The following is a 22260-nucleotide window of genomic DNA, read 5'->3' on the forward strand; positions in this document are numbered from 1 at the left end:
CTATGTAATTCATAAGCAACTGAATGAGCATATAAATGTGATATTACACACGCTGAAACCTTTCAAACATAAAAAAATATGACATAAAAGATGTTTAAATAATTAAACACTAATTGATTGACTACCACATGTAGCAAGCATGTGAAGATATGCTAGAAGAATTCAAGAACACACCCAAAGACAATCCATCTGATTCTTCAGTTATAACATGGCTATAGAAGCTCAGACACACAAACTTCAGCAGAAAGCGGGGATTATTCAACTGGGGGGACTGCGATATGAGTCAGCATAGTCGAGATGAACCCAACAAGCCCCACAGACCACTGGGTATCTTGGTGGAAAATACCAGCAGCAGCACTGCAGTGTTTTCCTCGCCATTGGTCCTGCACCAAAGACGAGAGCTTGCTTGACTGCTCAGCCACAAGCCCACCATGTTGTGCCTCTCCTTCTTAACATGATATTCAACACAGCACCTCCACTTGAAGCACTTCCACATATAAAACTAAAATCCACCCAGAACAGACCACACGTCTTAGTATTATTTGCACAATCAATTTGGGCTTCATTATTTTTTCGAGGAGAACTGACACGCTCCATTTGGTGGATGGCTCTACGTGTTTAGTTACTAGATGGATGCATGTCAAATAGAAAAGCTAAAAGTACGTGTGCCATCTTGACTATAAACTGAAAACAGTAAATAGACAGCAAAAGTGTACTCGTTATGCCAAGCACAACAGACACCCACAACACGCTCCAGGTTTATATGTAATTATTGTGCTATAATAAAAGAATACTGCAAAAGATTGCTACAAGGGATATTGTGACCATTTGGGTCAATTTTGTGAGAGTGCAGCAACAACAACAAAAAAAACGTAAGCACAAAAAGGCAATCACATCGGGACAGGTTTTATGCAAAAATCAAGAAAAAGCCTCTACTATAAAACAGCTACAGTGTGGTAAATGCCTTAGTTTAAATCTATAACCAGCAGAAACGGAAATTGTTCGATTCTAGAAATCGGATACATTTTTTACTATTTGAACTCGAAACATGACCAAATGGCAAAATCAGATGCGAGTCACGCCACAGCAGATTACAACACAATATAGCAAAAGACAGTTTGTTGTTGATACCGCGCTGACCGTGTGAACCAAGGAAGAAAAAAAAAAAAGTCCCACTTACCTAATTTGGGATTTCCTTAAAGTGTGAACGGAACCTTTATGTAATGCCACGGTGTGTTCAGCCAATGCTAGATGTTCCCATTTGTTGAGTTCGTTTTAGCACAAACGGTCCCGTAGATATCCGCATAGACTTGCAAGGACCATGGCAGCGGCTAAAAGCAGCCCACCAAGAAACGAGGCTATCGCTAGCTTGTTCAAACCATACACACCAATAAGACGACACGGGAAAAGACGACTCCAATATCCACCCAAAAACACGGTTGCAACGCAGCAAATTCTTATTCACCTCCGAGTGCAAATCTTTATCAGTCCACTTGTGTAACGGAAGATTTGATTGGGTGAAGGAAACCCATCAAAATAGCACGGAATGTTTCGTTAAAGTCATCAGCGAACCCATTCGAGCGTTTTTCAAGCGGCCTTCGACTTCGAGGTGCAGGACGTAAACGCTCGGGGGAATGAAAGCCGCTTGGTGATTGGGCGAAAACGTCACCGCGCACCATGAAACTGCCTCCATTTTGGATCTGGGACGGATCCTTTCACTATTCTGAATGTACAAGGGATGCCCCAACATGGCCGGATCGGGCTTGGAGTTTCAGCCCCAGAGCCCCTGTTACTGTTGCAACCCAAGGACCAATCAAAACAACGAGAGGACAGCCATTGGGTGCGCTCGATATCCAGTACATTTAAATCATGTTTACTTCTTAAATTCTTTAGTGTGGTTCGCTACCAAGTGGCATTATTTAAACAAAAGTGAACACCTTAAGTTCTTTAAATAAAGGCAAAAAATCTAAATGTGTTTTAGCTAGAACGTGCATCATTTCATACACACATTAAATGTGGTCATAATTAATGGGAGATAATTAGGAAGATCACTTAAACGTGTCAATGAGCTCTCCAGGGGCAAAGAGTGCGAACCTTGAGTTAAACTACAATCATATCAAATATAATGTGCGTGGATTAGTTTTCCCTTGTGGGTTTTCATTAACACGTCTTCGTATGTACCAGCCAGGTTGGCCGCAAATATGGAAAGCAGTGGATATATAAAATTGACACAGTCGATGCATAAGCAAGTTTAGAAAAAACAACAACAACAAAAACAAAAACAATGTAAGCGTCTGATCAACAGAAGACTTAGTTCTTCAAAACATATCGGGGAGGCATGGTAAATAAATCGGACGCACCCACCAGTCTACGATGAATAGAACAAGTTTTCCAATTGGTTTTAAATGTGTTGAGATCTCATTGGTCATTGTGTATGTCAATCCCAAACTATATCAATGACCTCATTTTGTATGGTTGTTTTAAAGAATTGGAATGTAATTGAAACATTTCTACATTTCGTGTGAATCAGTATGTTTGAAAAAACGACACTCTTTAGAGTTCGGGGTGAATTTGTGGTTTCACAAGACAAATGTCAGGCAAGTGTAACTTGACGAGTAGCGCACCCTGCTGGAATTGCTCGAATAAACTAGTGTAAACACTCAAAACACACTGACTCTTACCGAACACAACTCAATTTCATTAAATGTGTCTTGGAAAACTGGGCATTATTCTATTTTAACAAATACAATTAATTTTTCAACAGTATTTTAGTATTTACAGGTGTACACATCGAGACCGTACAGTGAGTGGGGGGAGAGAGAGAACATTGCGTCCTTTTTTGTTTTGCTTGCTCATTTGTTTGTTTTAACACGAGTCGTCACAATAATTAATAAGGATACATGGTTAATTTTATAATTAGCTGGGGGGTATTAACTACATAATGTGGTTATTTTTATACTAGTCATATTTCACGCTGGCTGCGTAAATGATCGCGCAGCTCTGCATTCTTGAACTTAACAACTTTAAATTAACATCGTATTCAACACGAATGTAAATGTACTTCCAAATACACCGGTTAAGATGAATTCCATTAACACATATTTACTGGTAAATTCAAATCAAATTCAGCGCATACTGTTTTTTGCGTGTGTGTTTATATACGCGTGTTCTATTTCCGGGAAGTGCGTCACGCGGTTTAATAACATTGTTAGCTAGCCCAGAGAGCTATGGCAATGTCAGTAAATAAATAAACGCGTGATTCTTCCATAAAACATCAGCAATGTATATTCAGTAGACAATTCCGTGTTGATCAAGGTTATGGCGGTGTCGTTGTTGCACCATCGATTTCGTCTTTGTACGACATATCCAAGAGGTTTAGCGTGGACGTGGTCAAGGCAAAACTGTCACATATTAGCCAACAGGGCGACAACCAGCTGCACTGTCAACAATGTGATCTTAAAAAAGATGCTTCGTGCAGTTTCCGAGAGGACTCTTACTGGACAGCCTCGAAAACTGATCCAGGTAAGAAACGGTCGGTTGAGCTTCTTTGTTGTCTGTGTTAATGGAAACGTGTGACTTCTACAACGTCTCGATTTGCATCGCTTGCTGGGATGTGCAACAAACCGCTGAACTGTTGTGCAAGTGCTATTACAACGTAGTAAACATAGGATGCTAACAAAACGTACTAATTATCCGTTTCAATACAATCAAAGTAGTTTTAAACGAGACAGTGTATTTTAGGAGATAGGCAGCATTGGCTGTCTTTTGTGCCCAAATTAACTGGAAATCCATTGAGCATTTCGTTTATTTATGTTCTAATTGTTGTCTTTATGTACTCACACCCCATCATTTTAGAGCATTTTGACATTAAAAAACCCCACGGAAAATTGTGACCAATGGTTATATAGACACCAAACTAGGGCTGCTCGATTACAAAAAAAAATCATGATTATTTTAGTAATAATGTAAACCATGATCATTCAAACAATTATTTTTTAGGAGGGAAGGACAAACAAAAAAAATGTTTGAATAGAAACAATATTAAGATAAATCAAATTATTTGAAACTATGATTATTGATTATGCAAGTTCATTTGAGTGGAATAATCGTATTTGAATTTCGATTAATTGCACTGCCCTACACCAAACTACCAAATGAAAGAAGAATCTCTCCTTTCACCAAGAAAAAAAACTTTCTTTTATAATCAGCAGTAGAAAAAAGTAAGTTGCCTCACAAACTGTGCTGATCTCAACTCTAAAGTAGGGCATCAATGTAATCTCTTGGTGGTTGTTCATCAACAAAGTTGTTTCCAAATTTTGAAATTTATAGTGGAGTAGCATCAGACGCTCCCCCACCCATCCCGGTTGGAAAAAAAAAAAAACATAATAGGAAAGTATATTTGTCAATGGCAGTGAATGAGTTACATGTTGCTGTCGAGCGTTCTCATGAGCCTTTTAGTTTTTAAATGACTTTTTAAGAACAGTGATAAAGTGGTTATTACAACATATTAATTATGGGTCATAAAAACAATAAATGACTATTGACTAGCTCTGTCTACTTCTTACGGTGACTGAAGGATTACTATGGCCCCACATTTTGGCAATAGCGCTGTAGATAACACGTAATCCATTACTCATGACTGAAAAAGGACTGTTTTCTTCATTCTATATCAGACGTTTTCACACCATCTGAATGTTTGTGTTCTAGAGTATCCTCTACAGACCGCTGAGTCCCACGCTGGATGGAATCTGCCGAGTTTTAGTGAGGAACCACCTGCTTAAAAATCCAGTGGGTTTATTCAATTTATTAGGTAATCTTATTTCCGTTTGCCTCTACAATAACGTGTCTTATATCCCAATCCATCAGCATTTCATAGAAAACAATACTATTGTGTTTCAGGGACAACAAACTTCTTCAGCACATCCCAGTCTAAACAAACAAAAGATAAAAACAATGAATCAAGTGGAAAAAAACCTGAGGAAGATGAAGGTAAGACTGTACTGGAATACACATACAGAGTCATTTTCCTTTTCATGCTCATTATAGTCCACTATCTCCACAATTGGCCTCCTCAGAGGAAAAGAAACGGCGCGAGCAGGAGGACCAGATGTATCGAGAGCGCTTGCGGACCCTCTTCATAATAGCGCTCATCATGAGCCTGCTAAACTCTATAAACACCAGCGGTGGTAACATCTCTTGGAATGACTTTGTCAATGAGATGTTGGCTAAAGGAGAGGTGTCACGTGTCCAGGTGGTTCCTGAAAGCGACATTGTCGAAATCTATCTTCACCCCGGAGCAGTCATCTTTGGCAGGCCTGTATGGTGGCCACTATTTTATATGAACAAATATCAACTTAGGTACATTCAGATTTTTTTATTGCTAACTCTCCCAATTGTAATCTGTCTTTGGTAGAGGCTTGCACTCATGTATCGAATGCAGGTCGCCAACATAGACAAATTTGAGGAGAAGCTGAGGGCTGCTGAGGAAGAACTGAATATTGACTCAAAAGATCGAATACCTGTCTCCTACAAACGCACTGGATTCTTTGGAAAGTAAGAGCCTCGCCTGTTCTTTTTTTTTTAAATAAAGAAAACAGTTTGGGAGGTTTGATGGTGTGACACTTTCCAAATCATAAAATCCCTGAAATTTCAACAGCATTTTGTTACATGGCTCTTCATGTTTCTTTGCAGTGCAGTATATGCTCTTGGGATGGCAGCAATCGGCGTGGCTATTCTCTGGTACATCTTTCGTCTGGCAGGCATGGGTGGCAGAGAGGGTGGCTTCGGTGCATTTGTAAGCGATAATAAATTCAAAGTGATCGCTACTTGTGTTACCCTTTGTTCAAATCAAGTCTTGATTCTAAGAATTGTACACACAATTTGCTTGATAGAATCAGCTTAAGATGGCTAAATTCACCATTGTGGATGGCAAGTCAGGGAAAGGTGTGAGTTTTAAAGACGTTGCAGGCATGCATGAGGCAAAGGTGGAAGTGAAAGAATTTGTTGACTACCTCAAGGTGAGAAACATCACTCTTTATTACCATTTGTGACTTTCTAACAATATATTGCAGTTGAAACTTGCAATGTTGTCTTCACGTTATCTTTTATTCAGAATCCCGAACGATATCTCCTTCTCGGAGCCAAGGTACCAAAGGGAGCTTTGCTGCTTGGACCCCCAGGCTGTGGAAAAACGCTGCTGGCAAAGGCTGTTGCCACAGAGGCGCAGGTACCATTCCTGGCAATGGCTGGCTCTGAATTTGTCGAGGTCATTGGAGGTATGTGTATGCTACAGCAGATAAATATTTTTAGCTGTATTGTTGGCATAACAATGTGTTGACTGGTCAACCTGTATAAATAGTGTTCGCATATATATTTTTTAGTATACCATGTTTTAATCCTTTGCTTTTGCCAGTCTGTTTTAACCTATGCAGTTAGAGCGCTCTCTGCTGGACAAATAATGTAATCGCACCATTTAAATTTTTCCTTTTACTCGTTTACTCACTCCGCCATGGACCATTTCATACAAGTACATGCTTTTCGCAGACCAACAAACCAACAACAGATGTGTGATTGTATTTGTGTGTGCTTGGGGGGCAGCAAACGTATATTCCACTTTAGAAGTAAATTGCCAAAGGGGGTGGAGTCTGGTATAGGGTTTTGCTAATTCCCAAGGTGGGGCCTCACATATGTGCACCTTCGCAAGGTGATGGCTGATGCAGGAGGGCTGACTTGTATGCTCCGCTTAAAAAAAAAACTTTCGCTCTCTACGGCCCGGTGCCAAAGACCAAGTGGAAGTATTGGCTTATAAAAGTAGCATGTTGACAGCTACCGTATATATAAAGGATACTGTAATGTTGGCCTTGAAATACGAAAAAAGGTATAATTGTTAGTTGTTTAAATTAAATACAATTTTAAAAAAAGTAAAAAAAAACTGTAGGTCTTGGTGCGGCCAGGGTGAGAAGCCTGTTCAAGGAGGCTCGTGGCCGGGCGCCCTGCATTGTCTACATTGATGAGATTGATGCTGTTGGAAAGAAGCGGTCAACCAACATGTCTGGCTTCTCCAATACCGAGGAGGAACAGACCCTCAACCAGCTGCTGGTTGAGATGGACGGTGGGTTTTGGGGTTTTGATTAGAGTGTCAAAGCAGTCTTTCACCATCAAGCTTTTTCTCTTGCCTGACGAATTACTTTGAACTTTGTTTTGCTTCCTTAGGGATGGGAACAACTGACCATGTGATTGTCTTGGCCTCCACAAACCGAGCAGACATCTTGGACAATGCTTTGATGAGACCTGGCAGATTGGACCGGCACATCTTCATAGATCTTCCTACTTTGCAGGTGAACCGCGGCACACTTTTTGACCCTAACTTGAAGTTAGAACAGACATAATCTGGTTGATCTAAAAAAAAAAAAAATCATTTGATTTCCTCAGGAACGGATGGAAATCTTTGAGCAGCATCTGAAGATCCTGAAACTTACTCAACCAGCCAATTTCTACTCCTTACGCCTGGCTGAGCTCACCCCTGGCTTTAGTGGTATAATAATGCATACAAAACATTCCGCATTTACTTTTTTTTCTATTGCTGCGTCCTATCATCTGTTACATCTTGTTCATGTTCACTGAAAAATATAATTGCTTCGCTATGATTATGTCTACAGGCGCTGATATTGCTAACATATGCAACGAAGCTGCCCTACATGCTGCCCGAGAGGGACATAAGTCAATCGACACATTCAACTTTGAGTATGCAGTGGAGAGAGTAATAGCAGGTACAATAGAATCTACTTTCCATCCATTGATCCATCAATATCTGTAGACAGCATATCCTCTCTATGGTGGCATGTGAGCTTCTCACGATGATGAGTGCAAATGTGTGTGTTTTTTAGGAAGCGTGAAGAAGAGTAAGATCCTCTCCAAGGAGGAGCAGAGGGTGGTTGCCTTCCATGAATCTGGCCATGCGTTAGTCGGATGGCTGCTTGAGCACACAGAGGCAGTCATGAAGGTAGAAAACCACAATTATTTGTGTTGAACAGAACACTTATTTCTTAATTGTTCAACATGCCCATTGTCACTATCCCAGATTAAAAACAAGTGTGTTTTTGGGTTTCGTTAGGTTTCCATCGCTCCTCGGACAAATGCAGCTCTCGGATTTGCCCAGATCTTGCCTCGTGACCAGTACCTGTTCACTAAGGAGCAGCTGTTTGAGCGCATGTGCATGGCTCTGGGAGGGAGGGCTGCAGAGGCGATTACCTTTAACAAGGTTACAACAGGTACACACCACCAACAGTCCTCCGACTTGCACCCAAAATCCACATTCTCTAATCACTGGTGCGTTTGGAAATTAATTCGAAGGGAGCGCACTCTGCCTCTCCCAACACAAACACTCTCAGAGTGGTGTCAGGGTATCAGAGTGAAATTCCGAACGCACCATGTGTGGGTTAAACGTCCGCTTTGAACGAGACAAAAGTTTTTCTTTTTGTTTAAAATGAAATGATCTTTTTGTTATGCTTCCATTTTTTTCTTCTACTTTCTTTTGGTGGTTGGCTTATACTTTTGGTGTATAACCACCAGTGAAAGGAAGATGGTGGTAATGCACAGAAACTCGACATGATTTACCTGGGATTTTGTGTGTCTGTATGAACTCCTATTTTAATATAGAAACAAGTCATACATGAAAATAAGTCACAAAACCAGCCAAAATTTGAAATAATTGTAATTTATAGTCTGAAAAATACAGTATGTAACCTTGGCCATGCACAAAAAAAAAAGAAAACGACATGGAAGAACATATTCAGCTCAAGCAAATTGCCTCTAAATATACTTGGACTTTGTAAGAAAAGTAAAATCAAATGAAATTCATGGAATTATTATGGTGAGAGATTTTTGTTTGTCCATTTCATGCTCAACTTGATTAAAAAGTTTGCGTTCTTCTTTTTCTTTTTTTTTTTTGTCTCCAGGAGCTCAGGATGACCTGCGTAAAGTGACACGCGTGGCCTACTCAATGGTAAAGCAGTACGGCATGTGTAATAGTGTCGGCCAGGTGTCGTTCCCGGAGACAGAGGAGCAGGGCGCTATTGGGCGGCGACCTTTCAGCCAAGGACTCCAGCAGCAGATGGACCTCGTAAATTCAGAATTTTTTCTCGCCCCATTTTAGCAGACTGTTGACTTTAATTCATTTTGTCATTTATGCAGTTTCTAAACATTATTATAACACGTGTGCTTTTATTTAGGAGGCTAAGATGTTGATTGCCCGCGCCTATCGGCATACAGAGAAGCTGCTACAAGACAACAGAGACAAGTTGACATTGGTGTGCTCTCTCGTCTTTCTTTGTGCTATGCCGCTACATTTCTTTAGTTTGAACTGATTGCTGGTGCCACCGTTTTATTTTTGCGGGAATTCATTCTTTGCAGTTGGCCAATGCTCTGTTAGAGCGGGAGGTGGTGAATTACGATGACATCGAGGCTTTGCTGGGGCCTCCCCCCCATGGGCCAAAGAAGATGATTGCCCCGCAGAGCTGGGTGGAAGCTCAGAGGGACAAGCAGGACACAGGCGAAGATGAACCACAGACACCTTCACGCAGACGCAGCGAAGATGACATGAACCCAGAGATGGTCTGAAGGATGCGTCAGACTGCTTTCTCAGCCACTACGTTTTTATTTTATTTTTTTAATTGTTAAGTTAATACAGTTTTGGCAAATGTGCAAATGATTTTCATCAAACACTGTTTGGTGTGCTCATAACTGCACTCTAGCTCAAGAGATTGCAAACATTCTGCAAATTGAGTTTCCATAGAATTTGTAGATTAATCTCGGGTTTGGAGCCAACACATTTCCGAAGAAGTGAACATGTTAATTACACATCAGGTGCAACCGAATGTCAGAGAACAGCTTATAAGTTTTGCGTAGCCAACTATTCAATGTCTCAGAATGGCAGGAGAAATTCTGTGGGAATTGTTCTACCATTTTTGAGGATGTCTGCACTTCTACTCAAGTTTTGAGATTTTTATTTTATGGTTTGAAAATAAAATGTGTTGCAATGAAGAACAGAATTGCAACAATTTATGCTCACTTAAGGTTGACTTTCATGATAAATGATACAATTCTTAACATTGCTTGCTTGCCTCTTGCCACATCTGCCCTCAAAGTTGTGTTGGATTTGCGCTGACAAGTAGAATGCATGAGTTCTCAAAGCTACATTGCCTTGAAAAAGTATCCATACCTCTTGAATCTTTTCACATTTTGCCACCTTACAACCACGGGCCAAAAATAATAAATTCACCTTTGATCTTATCTCACCACTGGTGATGGGAAAATGAAGCTTCAAATCAGCTTTTTGAACCAGTTGTAGTTGTTTTGGACTCCAGTAGATGGCACTCTCTGTTCAACATTGGACTAAAAGCAAACGGACCTGCCATTTTTTAAACCCTTTATTTTAGACAGTGCCATTTACAGGACTCAAAACTACAACAACTGGTTCATGAAGCACGTTTGTGGCGTCCCCTAAATGGTAAACAGGATTTTGTATACCTTTCTTCCAGCAATGGCTGTCCGATTTGAGAAGCGCACGACTTTTAGTTATCCCGTGGACATATTCTCCCATCTTCGCCTCCAGAGTGACCTTGGACTTCTCGACCAGCACTCTCCTCTCTCGCTCTGTTAGTTTAGAATGACGGCCATGTTTTGTTATGTTTGACGTTGTGTCATACTTTTTCCTTTATTGGATGATGGATTGAACGATGCTTCTCGATCATCAAAGTTTAGGATTTCTCCACAACTTTATCCCTAAGATGGCTGGTGAGTTCCTTGTTCTTCGTGATACTCTTGTTCACGTATGTCCTCTAACAAACCACAGAGGCCTTCATGGGACTGGTGTATTTATTCCGAGAGTAAATTCCAACCTAAAAAATATAATAAAACACATTTTGCATGTGCAAGTGAAACTCAAGATCACACAAATGTTTATTTTTTTTTGCCAATGTCCTATTAGTGGCTCTGTATCGGCTTCGTTCATCACCTCAGTTTTAAGTGCTTGCACAACATAGATTACAATTTAATTTGGAACAGGTTCACATTTTTTAAATTACTTCAGAATTCAATAAATTATTGTTTTGATTGATTTGAAAAAAACTTGTAATGTTTCTTCGGCTTTGTTAAATATATCTGTTAGTAATATCTACCATACTTTGTAGTTGAACAAAGAACAAAGGATGTCTTTGTTGTACATGTGTTTGTAACAATGCCTGTATGTCATATTTGAATTACGTTATATTATAGTTGTTGCCTTTAAATTATGAATATGTAATAAGTTCTGTATTCAATAAATGAATGAAATAATTAGAGTAAACCAGATGTTTTTGTTTACATTGTTTTAATTTAGTCTTGACACTATATCAATAAAAAACAAACAAAACGACAAAAAAAAAAATGAACAATTGCCCTATGAACCTCCTTCACCTGAACAAGGTCACCAGAAAAATTCTGATGCTGTATTTGTTTTGTTCGGTAATATTTTGTGTCGAAGATGTAACACAATGCTGGAATGGAGGTGTTATGATCAAAGAAATAAACATGATAAACACATCAAATTCATCTTATAAAATAACAATATAAAAAAGGAAATACATCCCAGGAAATCCAAGTCTGGGGATAAAACAAATCTATCACGGACTAACATTTCAACATATTCAACCAATTATTTTTTTTTTCCTGAGCACCATTATCAACGTTTCAACAAGTCCAAAGGGTTTTACTGTCTAGTTGTATCCAAATATTCACCCCAAAAAATATCATCTCTCACACTCTTTTTCAGACCACTGATCCGGTGTGGCCCATTTTGGCACACAGTGATGGATAATATCTCATCCTTGTCCAGTGAAACACCTAAAATCTTGCAGTGTTTTGCTCGCTGGCGTTGAATCATATACGACACTTTCCTTTTAAAGGTCACCTTTCCACCTCTAACGTGGGTCATACATGTTGGCCAGTTTCTGAAAGCGTGGTCCCCAGTCGTTAAGGTAGTCATAGTCGTGGTCCTCGTCTGAGCTCCCGGATGCGATGGAGCTGAGGCTGCCTGCCAGTGAGCCCTCTCCCTCGTAGTCATAGATCAGGGCTGTGTCGTACGGTGGCACGTTAGGATCCTTATCTGCCGCCTCCAGACCCTCCGGGCAAGAAATAAAACATGCCGTTTATGCAACAATCTCGGCACATTCACAAGGAAGCAGAAATATTAACAGAACATGCGTGGAAATTGTTCAACATCCACTCACTTGTTTTTTATAATGTTTGTTCTTATCAAGGTGGAAGAGTTGGAGCCTGGCAGACTTTTTTTACACCCTAAATTGGTTTTCAGCCAGTTGCAAGAATGTCGTAGTAGTGTAATTTACCGTTAAGTACAATAAAATAAACTCTAAGCTCTACACAGGATGCATTAGTTTCCAATTCCGGCCGTTGTGAGAAAACAGGGATCGTCAATCTGCGTAATTTAAAATGTATTATGTTTAATATGAAGTTTAAAATAAAGTCAATCTGACATTCTGGATACAGGATGGAAACAGTTTCACCCAAAAGACACGAAGCACATCAAAAAGAAGTACTTGGATTTTGGTCAGGTACGCAGAAGCATCTTACATCGCTGATGTATTCCTCGATATCGGTGGGATCTGTTGGGGGCCTCCGAGGGTAGGCGGGAGACGGCAGGTTATGTGGCGCGTCCTTTCTGACGGGCTGCTTGCCTCGAACGCCAGAGACGGGATAGTACGGCATGGGCGTCAAGGGTGCATCAAGAGGATTCCACAACAGGTCGATGTTGAAGGCGTTCTGCAAGGGCGGTGATTGGTCAAACCTTTTGTCCTAGCACTTTTATTCGTACACGTCAAAGTTTCTTTTCGCTGTACCGACTCTCCTCATCTTCACCACTCATTGAACTAACGGTTTTTGATAAAGGATTAAAACCCATACACTAATGACATCCTCAGCAAATGAATCATGAGCAATTTTGAGGCTTAGGTGACTCAAGTTTGAACAAATATAAACTCAGTATCATTCCAAGAATGTTTGTTTGAATTATGAAGAAACACAATTCTGTATTTTACAACTAATATCAAATCATCAATCAGGAATCCTTACCTCATCTTCCTCACCCCCCCCTTGTTCGTTGTAGTTGAGAACATTGTCTCTGATGTCGTCCTCCGAATCCCCCACAAGCAGACCGGTTCCTTTCTTGATATGATGCCGTCTGCCACACGAGCTTACCGCCACGGCTAAGAGGAGCAGCACTGTGAAACGACACCTTCGTTATTATGATACGATGCACACGCATTTTCTAGTTAGGCATTGCAGTTTTGACAATTGGCAAAGTATTGTGGAGTTTTAAGTCATTCTTTTAAAGTGTTGAATGTAGAAAAAAATGACGGGTTCAAAGTTTAACTTGCATAAAAGGAGGCCAATACAGGCCATGATGATGATAAGCGCGATGAAGCTGATCCCCATACTGGAGCCCAACACTGCCCCCGCCTCAGACTTGCAGTCTCCGAACGAGTCACAGAGACACACCGTGACGTTGATCTGAGCGTAAGCGCTGAGTATTGGCTTTCCGGAGTCTGACACCAACACCGTGACTTCATATTCACCATCCTCCAGGTCGACAAGAGGCTGCAGCATTGCATGGGTGTCTGAAGTCCAAAAGGGCACGCGTAAGAATGCAAACAAGAGGTCAGGCAATTTAGGAAAGAAAATTTGCGTGTTCAGTCGCTATTATCCCTCCTCCTTGTCCTATGCCATTCCCCTACCATTGACTTGAATGACAGTCCAGTTGATGGACACGTCATCGGGCATTTCAAAGACGAATGGTGCAGCATGAGGAGGAAGATCGTCATCCTCCGCCGTCAGCAGCAATCCAGAGGCTGCCCGGTGTGCATCCCTGCACACGATGCCACTCGGTGGAGAGAGTTTTGGGGGAAAGTCATTGGTCTCCTTCAAAGTGATGGCCACGCGGGCAGTAGTTGACACGCCGCCAACATCTGATAGGTGAAACAGTGCCACATATGTTAATAATAGAACCGATTCTGATTTGATGTACTCTTACCTATGGAACCCGTCTATGTGAGGTATTTTAAGAATATAAAAATTTTAAGAAACGACTGACTCTTCTGACCTGTAACCTTGACAATAGCAACGTAGATGTAGTTTTTAACATGCTGCGATCGCATGTTGAAGGTTCTCTTTGCAACAATGTCTCCTGTATGTCTGTTGATGTCCAACCACCTCTCAGGATCTCTAATTATCTCATACCTGTGGCACAAAAACCAAAAGAAACGATATTCGGGTCAAATATGAGTAAAGAATGATGTGAGAAATCAACACAGATGTTGTCATACCTCAGGTCAGAATTATCAGGGTCAAACGCGATGTTGCTTTTAAGGAGTGTTCCAGGTGTCACAGATTCAGGTACAACAATCCGTATTGGGTCCTCCCTAAAATGTGGCGCTTCATTCTCGTTGACAACTGTGACCACTACTATTGCACTGCTCACCGGCAAGTTAGGAGCCTTGTCGCTCAGCGGATTTATATTCTCCACTGTCAGTACCAGAATGTGCTCATTCTGGGCCTCATAATCCAAAGGCTGCAAGAGAAAGAATACATAAAATATAATAATTGTCATGCTTAAATGTCACCTCTGCCAAGGAGGAAGTGCATTAGTGGGTTGTGCATGTTGAACCAAAAATGAAAAAAAATGCAAAACTACTCATTTTGGTCATTAGCATATCCTACCAGGAATACATGAACACATTTTATATACAGTATAGCATATAAATCACAGATGGGCAACTGGCGACCCGTGACCATTCTCTGAGTAGCCTCTTGATTCAACCACCCTTCCGACAGGGATTTTTTTTTTCTTTTACAAAGTACCCTAATAACCATTTAAGATTCATTTGCCACAAAGAACTGAAGGAAATAGGGCAGAAATCCCATTAATAAAACAAAATATGCAAATCGGCGGGTGCCGAACTGCGAATATGCAATGACTTTAGTTTTTAGTTATGTCACCAATCACCACTAGATGGCAGACATGTCTTAGTTGCGCTTATACTGGGTCTCATGCGACAAAGTGTTTAGTCCGAATATTTTTTTGCGGATTTGGAATGATATGCAGGACAATCAGCACCTCAAGAAATTGGGATTATTGGGAAAATGCGTACAAAATGATTTATTGCGCTAATGTTGATGTTTTTTGTTGTTCAGCAGTTTTCTGCCAGCCTTGAACTTTCATTGTTATGCAAGAGAGCCCTTTTCTCCGGAATATAAAACTATAAGTCACGTGTCAAGTACATATGCTAATGGCTCAATCTTACCTTCACCGCCATCAGAATACCCTGGTTGGTGACGCTGTCCGTTGTGATGGCAAAGTTTCTGTAAGGGTCATTTGAGATGAAATATTTTGCCTCCCAGTTTCCAGTTCCACGATCATCAATGTCTGTCACATTGACACGACCGATTTCGTAGTTCATTCTGTTCTCCACTGCTGTCATGCTGTACTGAATGGACCATACAGACAAAAGTCATAAATACAATGAGTAAAAATATCTCTGATTGTCCTCTAGCCACATACGACATCGCAATGGTCTTTTCTTAAGAGGGCTCACCGAGCTAGGGTGGAACTGTGGTGCATGATTGTTGATATCAGACACGTGGATGATGGCCACACCTTCACCTGTCAGCCCCATGCCACCCATGTCAGCAACTTGTAACATTAGCCTGAAGGTCTTCACCACCTGAGGAAGAGGGCAATGTCATTCAGCTGCAGCAATCATATATACACTCTTGTCCAAATTATTACAGCTGTGGTCAATTCCGTTATTTTTGCTGTAGACTGAACTGAAAACATGCTCTGTAGGGTTTCAGTCTGGGGATTGACCTAGGAGAGGCTATATGGCTACAGTATATTGTATGCATTCCCAATAATCAGAATGACAGTTAAGATGATGAGATACCGTGTATTTTCAGGTCTCCAGTGACTAGAGGGCGTCTTACCTCTCTGTCGAGGCCTACATCTCTTGTGTAGATGGTTCCCGTCTCGTTGTTGATGCCAAACATTGTCTTGGTAACAGCATTGGCTGGGATGCTCTCTTGGCCAATAATGGAGTAGCTGAGGAAAGCGTTTTCTGTCATTGGGTCATCCGCATCTGTGGCTGACACTGACATTACTGATGTTCCTGTTCAAAACAGTCAGCGTTTTGAGATGATTTGACTCTCTGATTGAATTATTATTTATAATAATTAACATTGTTCTAGGAACACACTGCGTAATGTGGATTTACCTGGAACTGAGAACTCAGAGACGGAACCAGTGAACTGTTTCTGGGTGAAGGCAGGTCTGTTGTCATTTTGGTCCAGTACTACAATTTCTATGGTGGTTGGGTTTTCCAGCCTCTCTCCGCTCTGTGAGAGCGCAAAGGCTTTCAACTACGCACACAAAAAGACAAGCATTTAAGTTATTTGTTTTTCACAGATATTTACTTGAATAATACCTTGGAATTAATGTAAAATCACCAAAAAGTATATTTTAATTCAAAGACTGTTCTAATAGCTTTCCTCGATCCTTGAATGCAATCTAAACTGAGTCATCTTTACAGGCATTTTTCTTCGATACAATTCTCAAAACGAATACAGTACATTTAGTGCTGCCAACAAGCACCTCACTCCAGCAGTGTTGGTTTGCAAGGTCCAGTGGTAACTTGAGCAGGGTGTTTTGTTCTGAGATGGAGTGCTAAAGATGTACAGCTAATATGGATATTTGAATTTGGCTTTGCAAAGAATGCAAATTATTTTTAAAGTAAACAAAACTGAGTTAAGATATTTAACTGCGTAAAACACTTTTAAATTAATCTCCAGAGTTAACGCTTTAATTTTTTATATATTCATATAAATATACACGCACACAAACACTCACTTGTTTATTTTTTCATTTCATTTACTTGCCATTGGCCACTTCCTTACCGTGAAGCTGTTATACTTCTCTCTGTCAAGTGGACGCTTGCTTCTGATGACTCCTGTTTTGTCATCAATCTCAAAGAAATATTTGGGGGGCTGATCCACACCTGGACCCTCTAATTTATAGATCACCTCGCCCGTGAAGATTTTGTCCGACTTAATCTGGTTAGAGAGAGGAGATCGTGTGAGTTATCTGAATTTGGGTTTGGGCAGGCAGGCAATGTGTTCAAGGGGGTTAAATCAAGAGCGGCATTTGATTTGAGATTCGTCAATCCGAACCAATAATAGAAAGGGAGGAGTCGTATATTTAGTGGCATTTATTTTCATTTTGTGTGTCTCTCTCTATAGTTGTACGTGCAAACAATGAAAACAGTGACTTTGATTAGAGGTTATTCAGAAAGAAAGATTTTTGTTTCTAAGAACTATATTACCTGGACCAGGTTTTCTGGAACCTGCTTGCTGTTTTCCAGAACTCTGATTGGAGGGATGATCCAATCTCTCTTCATCCTGACCATCACCCCTTTGCCCTGGCTCCTCCATGGGTGAATCTCCTGAACATGCCTGGCCTGTTCAGCATTCCAAACCTGCACAAAACAGCATGCTTATAGCCTGAAATGCGCCACTAGGGATATTTGTAGCCAACTTTAGCTGTATGCATTCTGGGAAATCTGTTGGGTGGAAAGCGGCAGAAGTGTTGTCGTGTCAGAGCTTCAGGTTTCACTCACTAATCCACAACTTGGTCACTGTCCTTTGAACTGGCTATAAAATTCATTTCAGAATGAGGAAATGCAAACAGTCATCACACAAGCCTTTCGTTCGCCACATTGTGACGGCTACATTCACACAAAACACCACTCCCCCTCCCACGCACACCGACAGCTGTCCACTATGAATTTAAATTGTGCGCTTTCCCAGCCACATTCCCGCCTCACACGCACAAATTCCCCTTTATGCTCAGCTCCGCACCTGACTGGGAGTTTGGGTCACCTTATGAATCCGCTGTGCGGTAGGAATTCATCAGACACACTCACATGGACAGTTTCTCACGCACGCACATGCATGATGACTCTAGTGAATATACACAAAACAGCCACCCACGCATGATCATCAATTCACGTTTCCGCAAGTTGTTTCCCTCGTCTCAGTGGGGAATCATTGGATCCAACATTGCTTGCCATATGTTTAACAGATCAAACTGCCACTTTATACTCAATTCATTTGCAAAGAAAATCTAGGCCTACTTTCTTTTTAAAACTGCCCCATGTACATACATACAAAGGCATTTAAATAAAAACAAAACAACAACATACTTTTGTCAGGCTGGTAAGAAAATCTCCGATGGACAAACCCCTCCCCCCAAAAAAAAAAAAAATCTGAAAAAAAAAAACTTATTAAAATGACCAAACTCATGCGTACATGGCGTCAATATCATTTTTCTCTTGTTTTGTGATGGCTTTTTGTCTCAAAACCGGTGATCGTGTTCGTTTATTACCCGGCATTGCCGTCAGAGAGGAATGACGGTGATGGTTGGCATCGGCAGGCCAAGTCAGGGGCCACAATAATCTGAGACGCCTCCGTACTCTCCACCCTGTCTATTTGTAGCCATCGTCACTACGCTCTCAGAGATGCATGTTTACACACACATTCCTTGAGTGCTTACCACGCACACAATTCCACCCCCCGGACACCATCTGCAGCGAGCGGATGCTCAATCCCTCAACTCTCCAATGACAGAGCATGCCTTCTTTATTGTTATTTCAGTTAAACGTGGCTTATGTGTGATTAATGGGCTTTTTGGTCAACCTCTGTGGACATTTTTCACACGAGGAGATGGATGGAGGCTGGCAAACCTAATCTGGAAGAGTCATATGCTAATTTACGAGCTTAAGTTCGAGTTCTCTTCGCTATTTCTATACCTTCACAATCTCATGATTTCCAATACAAGGGCTTTTCTGCTATTTCGCTCACCTTTCCTGCCTCATTCATAATTGTCTTGTCCCAGCAGAACGACCTTTTGATGAACGCTTTTTGGATATTTTCCAGTCGCCAACACTTTTGTAATGTTTTTACCAGACAAGAATGCCGTAACACCAAAGTGTCACGTTACCAATTACACAGACTGCAACCTTATGTGACGGGCTGAGTGATGACACCACGCACAGTTGAATTATTTTAGAAGCTTTTCCCAGGTACTTTTACAACATGGCCTTTGACCCCTGAGCCCTCACAGAAGTACAGACAGCTTGTTTGGCGACGATATTCCCCCACAGCAAACGCTATTAAGTGGTCACAGTCGCGACTCAAGTCGGCAACGTTTGATGTCCTCACTTGCCGTAATTTTGTTCGAAATGACGAGATTCTACACTTTTTTTTTTTTTACTCATCATGATCTGTTGGGAAAATTCGTAATAATGTAATATTATTACTCTGGAGTTATGTACTTGGGTAGTCCGCGTGTCTGCCTCACATTCTGAGGCCCAAGAATCAAATCTTGGGGTTGCATGTTAACTGCATTTTATTTTATTTTATTTTATTTTTATTATTTTATTTATTTCATTTATTTGACAAATGTCCAGTTGAGAGAATATGCACCACCAGCTCACCCCCACTCATCTTTTCATTTTACAGAAATCTGTTGGAGTCATTCACTCAAACAAACAATTGGGATTTCTCTACATTAATTCTTACTGGACACAAACATGTTTGAACAAACAATAAAAAACAAAACAAAAAAAAAATCAATGAAGCTGAGCCATGCCATGAAGTGACTTTGAGCAAAGGCCTTGAGGTCACACAGGTGGCCCTGGGTCACTTATGTATGCCTCTTTAGACGCACACGGACTCGCTCACACACACACACACACACACACACACGCACACGCACGTGCACACACACAAAACAAGTGAAGCTGTCTGTAACACTGTCGGCACTGCACCTCTGTTCTTTGCTAAGTCATGACTGCGTGGCATGGACGCGCTATTTTTGGTGGCGCAACAAGTGTGCGTGTGCCCCCTCGGAGCAGATGTCACTACTTTTAGAATGCTGAACAAGGTTAAAGGAATAAGATGTAAACTTGGGTATACGTTCTATTATTCTGTGTGAAAGAATTTGATTGGTTGATGAGTCACTGATACGATCGATGGTGGGAATTGGTTGTAAGATTTAATATGACTGAAGAGCACGTGTGCCCAAAGTCAGCTCAGGTAGGTTCCAGATCCCTGTGATCCTGATCAGGATAAGTGGCATCATCTTGACATACATTTGTCAATTTATCTCTTTCCCTGACCTTTCGCCTTGGTAGGAAACGACAACATTCACTCTTTGGCTTGCTTGTCTTGGGGCTGATCTTATTTTCAGGTTCCAAAACAATGTAAACGAAGCAATCGAATGCTGTTTATTTCTGTGTTCAGAATGATGTCGCCCCTCAGGCTGTAAACCCTTTGACTGATTGTTTCCGATGAGTGAGACCTCCGTGCCAGCTGGCTGCTGCTATACGCACTCTTGATTTGTACCCGATTTCATGGTCCAGAAGCGGCCCACTCCTCTTTCCGCAAGGGGATTACAGAGCGGGACAAATGGCATCACGTATGCATCTGGGAACAGCTGTGACTGCTGCCCGTTGCTCCCCAAACATCCACCAGCCGGCCTCAACACCACTTGGATTAGAACAGCCGGCCCTGGGAAAAGGGAGGGAGTGCTTTGCAGCACAACTGAAAGCTATCGTGTAACACTCGTAAAATAACTTCATTTTAATTAGGGTAATTATATTCTCAATTTTACAGAATTTAGGGTAGGATTTTATTTTTCACTATGGGAGAATATTCTTGAATTTCCACTAATGACAGTAATTGATTTCAACGTAAATACGGGCAACGTCAATTACCTTGCATCCTGTCTGTTTTTATGAACTTAAAATGGCTGCATTTTTAAGTAACGCTAATTCGAATGAGAAAATAAAATTGCAATCTATTAACTCTCTTTATGAGTCATTTAAAACACTTAGTAAAAAATATTTATAGTTGAACTGCTTCAGCCTTTACACAAGGGGTCTATATCCTTGTTCATAAGGAGTCGGAATGGAGAAAATTCATATTTAATTTTCTTTATCGCAAATTTTTAACACTGTATTTATGTTCGGAAAATACATAAATTCCTCTACCATGTGACTATTATCTTATGTGGTGTATCGCATATTCGAAAGGTGTATGACCTCGTTCTCAGAGGTACTGTACGCATATACGTACAATGAATAGAACCAAGGCCTATTTTGAAAAAGCATTACAGAGACATTACGACAACTATCAGCAACTAAATCCCACATATAACCCAATGGAAAAGTGAATGTCACTGTTGTTTATATTCAGATGGAGCAGCATATTGAAAAATCTTCTCCAGAGACTCACCGGAGGCAAACTCACTCACCCGACCAACTTGGGCTCCATTACTTTTACAAACACCGGGAAAGACTAATGATGGCTGGAGGTGCTGTTGGTAATATGTCAGTTTACATTGTCATCCATTCTCATAATGGCGTCTGCTGACAGGTGCTACAAACGATGCCCCGAATCCTCCTATGAACACATCTGGAGCCATCCTCTTTCCAACAGAGGTAAAAATGTTTACGTAAAATTCAACCTCTGATTGCACAGTGACTTGCGTGTCTGTCCCGATGAAAAGTGGCTGCAAGCATCACGCAGGTAAAAATATAAACTATATGAGTGGAAAAGCAGGGGCAGCTGCAGGCCATTCTCTAACCAAGATCAGACCGTGATGGGACACATGGTGGTTGAGGATGATTTCAGAATCTTACAAATAATAAATGCAGCCCATCTGTAGAATCTGTGTACTAACTTCCAAGTAGTTTGCAAATGTCAAGAAAACCTAAGCAAGTATTCCCAGTCTGTATCAATCCACTGAAGTGATGACAGGTACCCAAAGTGCTAAATAACAGTATTTGAATGATAATGGCACGAAGAAGATGATTTATTTTACCTGACAAATCACAGCAACCAGCACACACGCTATCAACATCCTCCTGGCCATCCTCAAGCTCAGCGTTAAACAGGCCTCCTCTAAGAAACGACTTGACTCTGTAAAGCGCAAGGCGCTACAACCCTAAAACCTGCCCTTCGTTCTCCGTCTCTCCCTCTTTCCTTCTCCCAGCATCTGACCCTCAGAGCTCCTCCCTGACCATAGTCGGGGTATGTTTCATGTCGCGGGGTAGGGGTTAGAATTTCACCAGTGGCCCTCCCATGTACCCCAGCACA

The 22260-nt window shown here is 41.1% G+C and overlaps 3 protein-coding genes across 3 annotated transcripts in view; 1 reads left to right on the forward strand and 2 right to left on the reverse strand.

The window, feature by feature from the left end:
- ankrd11 (ankyrin repeat domain 11) overlaps positions 1-1608 on the reverse strand; it is an 83888-nt gene extending 82280 nt beyond the window's left edge. Inside the window, exon 1 of the mRNA XM_088295773.1 lies at positions 1181-1608. The gene's annotated coding sequence lies outside the window, so the exon portion shown is untranslated. The remainder of the gene's footprint in view (positions 1-1180) is intronic.
- Positions 1609-3161: 1553 nt separating this feature from the next.
- spg7 (SPG7 matrix AAA peptidase subunit, paraplegin) lies at positions 3162-11254 on the forward strand. The gene is made up of 17 exons (XM_088297049.1): positions 3162-3522; positions 4708-4810; positions 4900-4989; positions 5076-5317; positions 5414-5553; positions 5692-5794; positions 5892-6017; positions 6113-6275; positions 6938-7111; positions 7213-7337; positions 7432-7534; positions 7659-7769; positions 7887-8002; positions 8114-8270; positions 8958-9121; positions 9231-9308; positions 9412-11254. The coding sequence occupies exons 1-17, from the start codon at positions 3319-3321 to the stop codon at positions 9616-9618; spliced, it is 2406 nt and encodes an 801-aa protein (XP_088153175.1). The 5' UTR covers positions 3162-3318; the 3' UTR covers positions 9619-11254.
- A 278-nt stretch (positions 11255-11532) lies between these two features.
- cdh15 (cadherin 15, type 1, M-cadherin (myotubule)) lies at positions 11533-22131 on the reverse strand. Its single transcript, XM_088296861.1, has 14 exons — positions 21986-22131; positions 17424-17576; positions 16999-17154; positions 16320-16464; positions 16033-16214; positions 15645-15773; positions 15354-15536; positions 14376-14620; positions 14153-14289; positions 13788-14018; positions 13431-13670; positions 13126-13274; positions 12628-12816; positions 11533-12158 (listed from the first exon to the last, which is right to left on the reverse strand). Exons 1-14 carry the CDS (start codon positions 22034-22036, stop codon positions 11958-11960), a joined length of 2391 nt encoding a protein of 796 aa, XP_088152987.1. The 5' UTR covers positions 22037-22131; the 3' UTR covers positions 11533-11957.
- Between the last annotated feature and the right edge of the window lie 129 nt (positions 22132-22260).

Source organism: Idiotropiscis lumnitzeri, chromosome 5 (assembly GCF_059441095.1).
Source record: "Idiotropiscis lumnitzeri isolate Australia: NSW breed Sydney's pygmy pipehorse chromosome 5, RoL_Ilum_1.0, whole genome shotgun sequence".
Taxonomy (NCBI): domain Eukaryota; kingdom Metazoa; phylum Chordata; class Actinopteri; order Syngnathiformes; family Syngnathidae; genus Idiotropiscis; species Idiotropiscis lumnitzeri.

Bases quoted from the DNA above. Each gene is read 5' to 3' on its own strand.
- spg7 (XM_088297049.1), top strand. From the start codon at position 3,319: ATGGCGGTGTCGTTGTTGCACCATCGATTTCGTCTTTGTACGACATAT. The intron at 5,318-5,413 runs GTATGGTGGCCA...TGTCTTTGGTAG, and splicing joins CAGTCATCTTTGGCAGGCCT to AGGCTTGCACTCATGTATCG. The intron at 7,112-7,212 runs GTGGGTTTTGGG...TTGCTTCCTTAG, and splicing joins GCTGCTGGTTGAGATGGACG to GGATGGGAACAACTGACCAT.
- cdh15 (XM_088296861.1), bottom strand. From the start codon at position 22,036: ATGGCCAGGAGGATGTTGATAGCGTGTGTGCTGGTTGCTGTGATTTGT. The intron at 16,465-16,998 runs GTAAGGAAGTGG...TTGTGTGCGTAG, and splicing joins AGAAGTATAACAGCTTCACG to TTGAAAGCCTTTGCGCTCTC. The intron at 13,275-13,430 runs GCAAGTTAAACT...GTCGTTTCACAG, and splicing joins CTGTATTGGCCTCCTTTTAT to TGCTGCTCCTCTTAGCCGTG.